Genomic DNA, 12596 nt, shown 5'->3' on the forward strand with positions numbered 1-12596 from the left:
AGAACACAAACTAGCTCCATTTATCCACTAAGCATTGATACAAGTAGATATCATGTTAATTCAGGTTTTGGTCGCTATTATAGCAAACTCCAACCGTATGCATGCATTGATAAATTGATCATGAATCATCATTCCCATGGAAAGTTGTCTAAAAGAGCACAAACACTTGAGATAGTAATTGAGTCCATCTTCACCCCTTCCTGGCTTGAATCCTCAAAGACATCCAATGATCCCCAGTATTGGTAGAAACTTTGTGAAGCTCTTAATGGCATTGCCTAGAAGCCCAAGCTCTTAATTAAGAACTCAAGGAATCTTGACCCTCCATCTTCAGTGAGACCATTGGTAACCAAAAGCTAACCTATTCACTCCTCTTGGATAAAATCTTCATTTTTGTGCATCTATGAAGTTAACCTCACCATGCATAGTGAATACATGGTGTCATCGAGTTCCACCTTTTTTATTTAAGATACAACTTTTACACTTGTTCTTGATAGCATGAAGGTGAATCAACATTTTCATAGAAAGATAGTTATAGACTTGTTCTTGATAGCATGAAGGTGAATCAACATTTTCATAGAAAGATAGTTATAGACCTAGTGTCCCAGTGGTGGACAGAGGTGTTCATGCAAGTATTTGATTATGTAAAATAAGAAAGAACCCTAGAGAGAGAGAGAGAGGAAAAAAAAAAAAAAAAAAGGACTTCTTTGGCATCTAGGCGACAATACGGCACACAAGGCAACAAAGCGATAGCAATTAGGTACAAATAGCTAATAAAAAAATTAAAAAAAATTTAAAATAAAATTAAAAAAAAAAAAAAAAAAAAAAAAAAAAAAAGAAGAAAGAAAGAAGAAGAAGGACTACACACAAGAATCAAACTAGAAACTTGAACAAAAGAGCAAGATTGATTTTTATACCTTAAACATGGCTAAAATAAGTTATGAGTAGTAGTCCACACAGACTGATTAACTTACATGGAAATCAAAGAGAAAAACAAATTGGGCAACCCCTTATTCAAGTATGCTTGGTAGCTTCTTGTCAAGGGGTCTTACATTATTAGCTAAATCAGAGTTTGAAGGCATTGTAGACTCAAAAGGATTGGGTGGCATGCTCAAGGTCTCTCTATCTCCTTCCAACATTTGAACCACTACATTCATTGAAGGGCGATCAACTGGGTACCATTGGATACACCAAAGTGCCACAATTGTTAGCTTCTTAGCAATTCCAACATCTCCATCTTCATCTATCCTAATTTCCAACTCTTTCCCGTGACTCAGATGATTATAGACCCATTGGGCGAAGTACACTTGGCTTGTGTTCTCTGCAGTGTTATCAATGTTCTTCCTCCCACCCACCATTTCAAGCAACATGATTCCAAAACTATAAACATCTGATTTATGAGAAACATGACCAAAGTTCCTAGAAAACACTTCAGGTGCAATGTATCCTATTGTTCCTCTTGCTTTAGTCATGGAGATAGCACTTTCATCCTTGGAAAATAATTTTGCAAGGCCAAAATCAGAAATCTTAGGATTGAAGTGGTCATCTAGTAAGACATTATGAGGTTTAATATCAAAATGAAGAATGCGTAGCTCACACCCTTGATGAAGGTATTCTATTCCTTTGGCTATTCCAATGGCTATATCTTGGAGTTTCTCCCAACCAAGGACTGCTCTTTTAGAATCTCTAGAGAAGATGAATTTCTCTAGTGACCCATTTGGCAAAAATTCATAGACAAGCGCTCGTCTATATCCATCTGCACAAAAACCCACTAAGCGTACCACATTTACATGATGAATCCTGCCAATGGTGCCAACTTCACTTATGAAGTCCTCTCCAACACCAGTGGAACTGTCAAGGACCTTAACAGCAACTAGAATTTCATTGGAGAGCTTTCCTTTGTACACACTGCCATAACCTCCTTCTCCCAATTTTTCCTTAAATTGATTTGTAATCGTCTTAATATCAGCATATGTATACCTTGAGGGTTTGAGGGATTTGTAGCCATCTAAGAACTTTAGAATCCTCACTTGGTTCTCTTTTTCAACTTTATCTGATTTGTAGTCATGATATTGCTTGATGCATGCCACTAATACCACAACAAGAAGAAAGGTACCTATGGTTACGCCTGTGACAAAAATACTAGCAATTAGTAAGAGAGAAAGTAGAATTGACACATGAATCTAACTAAAGCTGAATATGATGTGGCTTTAATTACCTGTAAGAATTCTCTTAGCTGATGGATCTGTAGAAGGAAAAAAGAAAAATAAATTACTCTTCTAGGTATATTGGTATATTGATCAACACCCATATAAACAAAAGGTCGTATTTGGTGCACCCGTCAATTTATCCTTCTGCTCAACACTTGGTCTTAGGTCCAGATCGATTATAGAAATCGTCCTCTTTGGGAACAGAGGTAAGGCTACCTATATCTGATTCTCCTCAAATCTTGCTAAACTTAGGAACCTTGTGAACCGGGTAAGACCTTTATATAGAATATGGATCTTGTTGGCACCAAGTAAGTGAATTGAAGTCGTCCTGAGAATTTAAACAGTGCTTAGTAAGGTAGGACAATCCAGAGTTTGGTTTCCATGTAAAGAAGTCCTTGTGAAACTGGGTAAGACCTTTATAATGTTTGTGGATCTTATTGGCACCACCCAGTAAGTGATCTAAAGAAGTCCTGAGAATCTAAACAGTGCTTAGTAAAGTAGAAGGGCAATCGAGAATTGGGTTCCATGAAAATCCAACTTAAAATTATGAAAGAGACCAGAGACCAAAGTACTTACCAAAAACTGTGTGTGAAGGCGATTTGGGGACCGGAAAGCATTCAGTTTCTGGTCCAACTCTGCCGGCGTTCTTCAATTTGCAGTATTGCCCCTTTGCTTCACAACCTCCACAAGATGGTTGAGACCAACTCAGTCTAACATAAAAACATGTTCCACTAAATCCTGAGATTGTCTTAATCTTTTTGCAAAAAGATAAGGGCAAGTATGTTAGAGGTGTGTATGAGGAGAGGGCATAAACTTGGTGGCCAGGGACGCCAAGGTAGGAAATCAGGTTCCTTCCATAACTGCCTCGCATATCTCGTTCTGGTTTTGTCGTTGAACAATTGTAGAAAGTGATACTTTCCGGATCATCAGGTTGTTGATATTCTTGAAGAAAGGGAGAAGAAGAAAAATTGAGATGAAAAAGCCTCTGGGGATGGCAGCCATGTGGATCGTATATATCCAAAGTCTGTGTTGTGTAGTTAATCCTCCTTATAGAGAAGGACCCAGAAAATGGAAGCTTGAACAGAGTTTCTTTGGTGGCAGAACAAGAGACAGCGAAGCCAGGATAGCCACAGTGTTCGGGCTGCTGCCCCTTAATCCAGAATGGAAATCGAATTTCTGGACCAGTTTTCTTGCACCGCTTTGACGGTAACATGCAATCAGTTTGAAACGAAGTTACAATGGTGAACAAGAGCAAGGAGGAGACGACGAACATCACACGAATCTCCATTGAGTTTGCTCTCGCTTGTGTCAACTATCCCAAGGCGTGTAAATAATTGGATTTAAACCGTATAAATTTTTTTTTTTTTTTTTTTTTTTTATTATCATCAAAAATCAAGAATTATTAGAGAACATGCGGTGCTTCCTATTTCCGTCTCTGTGACTCTCCCTATAACCATTTATTCTTCCCCTTTACATCATTTATGACATATGATGAGGAAGAAATGCTATCTTTAATCATTAATGGAGTTTCTTTCTCTTCTGGAAATAGAATGCGAAAGCATATGTAACCATCACTAACCGGTCAAAGTTCAAAGAAGGATTGATTGACTTATATTTTTCCACTGTTCGCTATTGCCATTTGCCATACATATGGAAAGCTACCTTGTAAGTTGTAACTATTAGGTTGACTTAGATCTTCTCTCCCAATCTAGTCTTGCCTAAGACAATGAAAGAGACATAGGAAATTAAATGATACAGTGTGAAAAGCAAGAGAGAGAAAGAGAGCTATCACTTCCACCTTTTAAAATCATCAAACTTGTAGCTGTCACTGTTGGAGATTACTTGTAACCTTTTTCAATTTTTATTTATTTATTATTTTTTACATCAGGGTTATCTGGTCCAATTACGCCTGCCTCCATTGTGTCTTTCAATTAAATTTTTATATAATTTTAATTAATTAAATATATCAGTTGAAACTTGAAAGGATGATACCATTAACAACCCTTATGACATTGGTCTTTAATAATAAATTCAAGAGCTTTAGGGCATGTTTGGTTATATGAATCTAGAGATTTCAATATTTGGATTCACATATATCTGTTTGGTTGTGTGAATCCCTGGATTCATGAAATCTAAAGATTCATATTTTAACACTAAAAACATGAATCTGTAGATTTATGGGTACGAGGTGAAATCCAAATATTTCATCCCTACTATAAAAGTACTAAACATTTGAACCATGACTACATAGATTTTTTTTTACGATGAATCTACAGATTTTATCCAAAAAATTCAAGCTAAGCAAATAGTTAATTTTATGAACCATGACTCCATAGATTTGAAATGTTTAGATTTTTTAAATCTCTAAACTCTTGAACTAAACATGCCATTGGAAATGTTAGTTTGTTACAATAAATCTTTTTTCTATGAAGATTTGATAAATATAAAAATTTTTAGGAAAAAATATAATTAGGTATATCTTGGGCAACTATTGTTACAGGGTTTGAGTTGACTTTATTTCTTATTTGAAATTAAGGGGTCTTCTGACCCATATGAGCATATACATGTAACATTTTTTCGCTTTAATATTGTTGTATCAAAATCCTGTTCAGCAACGTTGACGAGTGAACCTGCAAAAACGTGCTAGACCGGGTTGATTGAGTAATGTCTCTAACGATCAAGTTAGAAGAGCAGACGATGTTAGACGAAGAAAGCAAGTTATAGATCTATCTCAATGCTAGTGGGGATAATTCAAGAATGCTTATCTGATAATGGCAAAGGTGTATTTATAACCTAGGGGATTACCTTGGCTACGTAGTGATGGAGTTCGACTCTAACTCTATGAGTATTCTTGCTTAGGTCGTTGAGTCTGAGGACTCCACTAAACAAAAATTCCTTAACTTGTCAGAGTTCTTAACAACTTGATTATAAGACCTAGATATCTTGTACTTGTTTATGAACCTCCCCGAAGACTTAAGAGTATTAGTCGAACCCTAATGGAATTCTTTGCCTAAGTTTAGCCTTGGTTCATTATTGAACTAACTAGGATTTGGTAGAATAGAATTGTACCTGGTCGGTCTTTATTGACCTTGTTTAATTGAGATTATCTTATCTATTAGGTTTTTTATTAAATTCTATATTAAGTTTCAAAATTAGTTTTTACATTTCTTTTATTTAATTGTCTTGTTAGTGTGTAGGACCCATAAGATAAGGATGGTAATGAGGCACCTATGAGTAAAAAAGGCCCTTCATGGCCTTGGTTATGAAGTTCTTCGTGACATTGGTCATGGGTCTTAAAGGTCTTGATCATGGTGATAAGGTGGGCTTACTTGTACAATGGATTTACTTAAATTCTAACTTTTGACCTTCAATTTTCATTTCAACTTCACGACCATTCATGGCCATTATCATATGTGGTGTTAAGATTATTGAATGGATTAAATTCAATTCATTCAAAAGAAGTGAATATGAGAGTTAATTTTCCAAGTAGTGGGAGGTTAAGTCAAGGTGGTTTATTTACATTAGTGGAGAAAGGACAAGCCCATTAATTCTTCATTAGTGGAGAATTGATTCAACCCCTTGTGAGGAGATGAGTCATTGTGATTCATGACCCAATTCATTGCCTTGAGAATCTCAGCGGGTGTAAGGTGTGGTTTGGGCCTATATAAACCCAACCCTTCCTTGCATGTGGTTTGGAAGAGAAAGAGTATTCCTCGTACACTTGCATTATTTGTTACTTATCTTAAAAGTTTCTTCCTTTGAATTTGTCTAAGTGTTACGTTATAGCTTTTGGCTCCTTGAAGGGACTAGAAGAACTACCTCATTTTCTAGTTGGAGGTTGTTTTACCTTGGAGGTCGTGGTGCGAAGAACCCTTGATAGTTTGGTGCATCAATTACCTTAAAGACAACACTCAAGGCGTGATTTAACCTCATTGATCGGTGGTTCGTTCGATTGCAACACCAAGCTCTCCAGATTAGCTAAAGATCTTCATCTTTTAATTGTATTACAATTTTATTTTTATCTTTTGTAGAATTTGTAATACAATTACCTCAACATTATCAAATATTAAAGAACTTCTTAGTAGGAAAAAAAAATTATGGCTGTAAATTTTTATTCTTTGGAGCACAACCTATAAACTATGGCATTGAGTTTCAAGTCTTTGAGTTACATCAATCAATCGATGAACCGGGGTTTTTTAGTTTTTGGTTTTGCATTGTGTCGCTCGGTAAGTGCTTGGTTGCATGATGTTTGGAAAAGGTAGTTGAGAAAACTCTCAAATTAGTTTAAACGTCAGAATCTTCTTGACTTAGTCATGAATCTTGATGCCATTAGCTTCTTAGTTGAGTTTTGATGCAATTGGCTGTAAGGAAAGATAATCAAAGTTTTAACGAGTCTTTCTTGTTGTCGCATGAGAAATTTTTTATGATTTTTAAATTGTATTATGCGATATTTTCTAGATTCAATGAACATTGTGATCATAAAGAAGTGACCATATTCTTTATGATTGAACAATATGACTTCAACATATTAGTAGACAAACACCTTGATCCAGACTTCACATAATGATATTTGAATACTTGTTTCAAACAAAATGCAAAAGACTCGGTCAAGAGACTTGCTCATTTGTATACTGTTCTTGCTGGGAAGATATTCCCAGATTTGTTTATTTGAATGAAGTTTTCTGTGTTTGACGGAAAAAAAAAAAAAGACTCAGTATACATACAGCTGGTAATAGCAATACCCAATTTAATTAAAATTCCATTGACTTATTAGTATGAGTCTTTCTCTTAGTCTATTCTTTCATTTTCTTATAATTTTCAAACTGAAATGGTGTTTTTAAAAAATCAATGACAAGAGAGAAACCATGTGGGACCCAGCCCAATGTTCAAACTATGAAGCATTGACTGAATGAATATATATATTATAAAAAATAAAAACTCTGGTTTGTTAATTGACATATTTGTGGGAACCTAACCTTCATGCAATCATCCAATAGTGGCTAAAAAATTAAAATAAAGAAAAAAAATTTTGTAAAATAATAGAAAAGGAAGAGTAATTGTCAACGAAGATAAAGAGAGTTGAATGTAGAATTTTTCATTCAAAGTTTTTATTTTTTGTTTTAAAAATAGTTAACGTGCTTCCATCATTACTCAACTGCAATTTTTTAAATGTCAAGTATATCATTAATATATTTATTTTATGATTGATAAATTAAATAACTCAATGGGAGTCGGATGAATATTAGATGGTGGCTGAAAATCTCGGAAATTTTTTCATGATCAGAGATTCAAAGGCCATACTACCTGGAGACCCCTTGGACTAGTGCCATTTTCTAATTAATCCTCCCACGAATAGAGAATAAAAGACCTTATCCTTCAATTAACACAAGTTTATCTTACAATAACACCACCACAAGCCACTATGTTGAGGAGAAGCGATTATTGCCTTATCTCCATTCTAGCTTTTTTCTTGATTGGTTTCCAGTTTTGTCAAGCCCAGAAAGCCTGCAACTCTTCTTCATGTGGGACTCTTGTGAACATCAGCTGGCCTTTTAGCCTGCCAAGCGATCCTCCCAGCTGCGGTGACCCTCGATACAACCTCTCCTGTGAGAATAATCGCACTGTCCTGAACTTGTATTCAGGGAAGTATTATGTAGAGACGATCTCTTATGAGAATCGAAGTATGAGAGTGGTTGATTCAGGTCTCCAGATTCACAATTGCTCTTCTCTACCTCTTTATTCCTTGACAAACTACGCTAACTTCAGTTATAAAGACCCTTACTACTATCCCAGGTTTTATTGGTTGGAAAACTACGTAGTTTTCTTGAGTTGTGAAAGCCCTATTAATTCTACTCTACCCTTTGTGAGTACCTCTCCATGCATCAATGCTTCTTCTTCTTCTTCTTCTTCTTCTTCTTCTTCTTCTTCTTCAGATTCCATATATTCTTACGTTTATGTGGGAAATGGAAGCTTAAGTATTTCAGAGATACCAGACTCGTGTACCATCGGCAAAATGGTTCCAATTGGTTTGCAAGAAGCAGCCGGTAAACGCTCTTACTCTGAGATACACCATGAGTTGGCCATGGGGTTTGATCTCTCATGGTATCGGATTGATTGCGCCAACTGTCACGAAAAAAGGTTTGGTTGTTATCCCAGCGAAAGTCTTCCCAAAACTTACATCTGCGGCTCCAACTATTGCCTAACAACAATTTGTAAGTGCGAATGTGTTATTTTGTGTTTTAAATATTTATTTAATTTCTCAGTTTAGGTTCAGTAAATGCTTTACTTTGGGTTTTAGATTTTTTCTGTTTTCGTTGAGTTTTATTTTAGAAATTGAACGAGTCAAAAACAGTAAGCTAATAAGCTGTTTGGTTACTGGGGAAATTAATAGAAGAAAACTTGAAAATTAAGGGTAAATTTCATTCAGACTCCTTATTAAGGTTTCATTCAATTAATTATATTTAAATTCATTGTTTATAATAATAAAAAAAATGAGTTTTAGTGTGTTAAATTATTAAATTAACACTTCAAATAAGAAGTGATAAAAATTTCTAGGTCATAGTCAGGGTAAATTAGGGTCAACCCGACTCTACCGAGGTTAATCAAGGCGGATCATGCTTAGAGAAACCCTGACAGGGTTGGCTTAAGAGTTGTTATTCAATTTTTAGTTACACCTATTATTAAAAGTATAGTTTTATATAGTTTTTATTTATCCACTTTCACTATTATTTTACATTTTAAAAGCAGAAAATGGAGGAGGAAAGGAAAACGAAAAATATTTGTGGAAAAATAGTACCATGAAAATACAAAAATTAAAGAGTAAGAGTTGTTGTAGATGGTAAACGTAGACAAAAACAAATCCAATAGGATTTATCATTCAAGGATTTCTTTTTTGGGAAAAGATTTAACTTGTTTGCATCATTTATTAACTATGATTTCTAAGGGCAAGGATTGTCATTGATATATATTTTCCCTTATAAAGAGTGTGATTGATAAAAATAAAAAAAAGGTATTCGTGAATAGTGCTCGTGTGTATAGTGTCGTGAATAGTGTCTGTGTGGGGCCCACGTGAATAGTTCTTGTGTGGGACCTACATGAAATATAACAAAAGAAATACAGACAGAACAATATAAGTGGTTTGGCTTTGCCTACATCTACGGGCGTAATGAGACTTTTCACTATGAGAAAGTAAAAATATAAAACTTGTACAGTATTTGAATAGTTCTTGTGTGGGACCTACATGAAATATAACAAAAGAAATACAGACAGAACAATATACGTGGTTTGGCTTTGCCTACATCTACGGGCGTAATGAGACCTTTCACTATGAGAAAGTAAAAATATAAAACTTGTACAGTATTTGAATTTATTACCAAAACCAAACATGTATCCAAAACTGGATATCCATGTACACTCTCTCTTAACTCACACTCTCAACCCTTGAAGAGTTTCAAATCCACTACTCCAACATAGAAAGCTCACTCAAACTCCCAGAACCCTGCACTTAATGAGTTCTTTCATGAGATCTCGCGCTCACTTGTTTATTTTTCTTCTCAAGCAAACCCCCCCTCCCCCCCCCCCCCCTTTATTGTGGAAAGGGGGATGGTATAGAGAGAAAAATGCACGTCTCTTATTTATTGCTTTTGTCAAATATTGTAACTACAAAGACATAAATCTCATAAATCTCATTTTCCTCATTTTGGTGACTATTTATCACTTTATGAGAGGACCCCCACAGTGCCTACTGTTTGGCTGCTTTCCTCTCCCTGGCTTCACAAGTCTCCTCCTGTAGCTTTGGTTTCTCCTCAATAAATAATCTATCTATTGAAAAAAATAAATCTGATTTTATTGTTGCTGATCTTCTTATGCATATTTATTTCTTATCACATATAAATCAATCTAGCCAATGTAATTTTCTTTTTCACGAACTTGGCTAAGAAGTTTTGCAAACGGCACTTCTAGTTGTGAACAGAGAAACACAAATAATCCACAGCTATAGTCGGAGATTGTTTGACCTTTGGTCTTTTGCTACCCAGAAGGAACTGCAAAAAGTCCTTTTGTTGTCGCATAGAACATAGCTACCCTTTTATTTTATTTTGATAGCTGGTAAGTGATTGGCTGATACATTCTTTTCACTTTGACATTGTAGGCATCATCAAAGACTACTTGCTCATGTATTTGGGTAAGAGTTAACCTTTATTTCCTTTTTGCATATTAATTTCTAATATAAAGAGTATTTTTCACCTATATTTTCTTTTCTCGACTCACTTCATTCCTTTTGTGGTCCGTCCAAATTGCAGAATTACTTGCCAACTCCATAGGTACGTAAGAAGTGAAACTATTTCTTTTGATGATTTATAAATCTCTAGTACTTACGCACTTTTATACATTGATGATGATTGCAAATTTCCCATCCGGTGGAATTGCCAATCATCGTCTTATGTTTTCTACCTTGTTCAACCTTTCATAGCCTTGGTATTTTTTTTTTATTTTTAACTAAATTGGTATTCAGTATTCATTGCTTGACCTTCATGCTATGTATTTTCTTTGTCCAGCATTGTTGTTGGCGCTGAGAACTTTATTAGGATATATGTGTTGCCCAGCCTTACTCATCTCTTATGTCCTGCGACGACGAAGGCACCTCTCCTTGGACACTAATATTGAAGAGTTCCTACAAGGGCATAACAATCTATTGTTAATCCAATACTCATATGCAGATATAAAGAAGATGACTATGAATTTCAAAGACAAACTTGGTCAGGGAGGCTTTGGGTCTGTGTATAAAGGAAAGCTTCGAAGTGGGAATCTAGCCGCGATTAAGATGTTAGTGAATTCCAAAGGGAATGGGCAGGATTTTATCAATGAAGTTGCTACCATTGGGAGGATTCATCATGTCAATGTGGTGAGGCTCATTGGATTTTGCTTTGAAGGATCAAAAAGGGCTCTTGTGTATGACTTTATGCCAAATGGATCACTAGATGGGTACATCTTCACTCAAGAACAGAAGGGTAATATTTATTCTAATAGTTGGGAAAAGATGTATAAGATTGCCCTTGGAGTGGCTCATGGGATTGAGTATCTCCATCAAGGTTGTGATATGCAAATTCTACATTTCGATATCAAGCCTCACAATGTTCTTCTAGATGATGATTATAACCCAAAAATTTCAGATTTCGGGCTGGCCAAACTATATCCTACAAATGATAATACTGTTCCTCTTACCGCTGCGAGGGGAACAATAGGATATATAGCTCCAGAACTGTTCTACAAAAGCATGGGAGGTGTTTCCTTTAAGGCTGATGTTTATAGTTTTGGAATGTTGCTGATGGACATGGTTGGGAGAAGGAAGAATATGAATCCTTTTGCAGAATCTTCTGGTCAATTTTACTTTCCATCATGGATATATGACAAACTAAACCAAGCAGAAGATTTGGAAATGGAAAATGCAACAGAGGAAGACAGAAGAATAGCTAGAAAGTTGATCATAGTGGCACTGTCTTGCATACAAATGAAGCCTGTAGATCGCCCTTCCATGAGCAAAGTCATACAAATGCTAGAATCCCCTACTGAGCTTCTACAAATGCCACCAAAGCCTTTTCTAGCATCATCTGGAAGAGTGGAAGAAGATCATACAATTGTAGAGTCATCATCCACATCAGGATCATCAAGTTATTCTCATAATCATTCAGTAATTCAATCAAATCAACATAGAAATTGACATGATATTGGAGAACAACCTTCGAATGATCTTCACAGTACTTGTAAAAGCTTCAAGGATCAGTAATCATTAGAGTCTTCCATGAAAGTAGTATGGGTCTTCCAGTGGTAGTCTTCGATTACTTTGGAATCCCTCAGTATTAGGTGCATGTTTCTAATGATAAATCAGTGCATGCATCATAGATGCACGAGTAAACTGAGAATAAGATTAATGTTTCTTTTGCTTACAAATGGATCACCTCAACTATCCCTCATGACCAGAATTTTGAGCCTAAGTCCTAGTCTGGCTCGAGGCGGCTAAGATAGATTCAACCTATCCGGACCAAACTTGCACCGCTATTTTCTTTTTACCAAGTCAAATAAACCCAGTTTTGTATTGTTCTACTCTACATCTTCTCCCCCCTCGCCCACCCTTCACCCAACCCAAAAACAAAATTGTTCAAATCCCCAACAATGCTATTGTTCTTCTTCTTCTTTACTAAATCATTGTAGATGAGTTGCAAATTGCAATCATAGATGCACAAACAATCTGAAGATCAAAAACTATTTAAAAACCCCCAGAATAAGATTAATGTTTCTCTTTGCCTAAAATTGTTGGATTAACTTGGCATAAAAAAAAATGAATCAAAATGAATCTTGTCAAATATCAGTGATGAATCCTCCCCAGATGAC

At 35.6% G+C, this 12596-nt stretch overlaps 2 protein-coding genes across 2 annotated transcripts; one reads left to right on the forward strand and one right to left on the reverse strand.

The window, feature by feature from the left end:
* Positions 1 to 1007: 1007 nt before the first annotated feature.
* On the reverse strand, positions 1008 to 3477 carry LOC149000099 (rust resistance kinase Lr10-like). Its single transcript, XM_089140650.1, has 3 exons — positions 2784 to 3477; positions 2216 to 2242; positions 1008 to 2125 (listed from the first exon to the last, which is right to left on the reverse strand). Exons 1-3 carry the CDS (start codon positions 3418 to 3420, stop codon positions 1008 to 1010), a joined length of 1782 nt encoding a protein of 593 aa, XP_088996776.1. The 5' UTR covers positions 3421 to 3477.
* A 4144-nt stretch (positions 3478 to 7621) lies between these two features.
* On the forward strand, positions 7622 to 12269 carry LOC149000100 (LEAF RUST 10 DISEASE-RESISTANCE LOCUS RECEPTOR-LIKE PROTEIN KINASE-like 2.1). The gene is made up of 4 exons (XM_089140173.1): positions 7622 to 8419; positions 10357 to 10389; positions 10508 to 10528; positions 10763 to 12269. The coding sequence occupies exons 1-4, from the start codon at positions 7630 to 7632 to the stop codon at positions 11923 to 11925; spliced, it is 2007 nt and encodes a 668-aa protein (XP_088996299.1). The 5' UTR covers positions 7622 to 7629; the 3' UTR covers positions 11926 to 12269.
* The last annotated feature ends 327 nt before the right edge of the window (positions 12270 to 12596 follow it).

The sequence above is a fragment of the Hakea prostrata genome, chromosome 11, assembly GCF_041222555.1.
Source record: "Hakea prostrata isolate BN-2017 chromosome 11, UWA_Hpros_2, whole genome shotgun sequence".
Classification (NCBI taxonomy): domain Eukaryota; kingdom Viridiplantae; phylum Streptophyta; class Magnoliopsida; order Proteales; family Proteaceae; genus Hakea; species Hakea prostrata.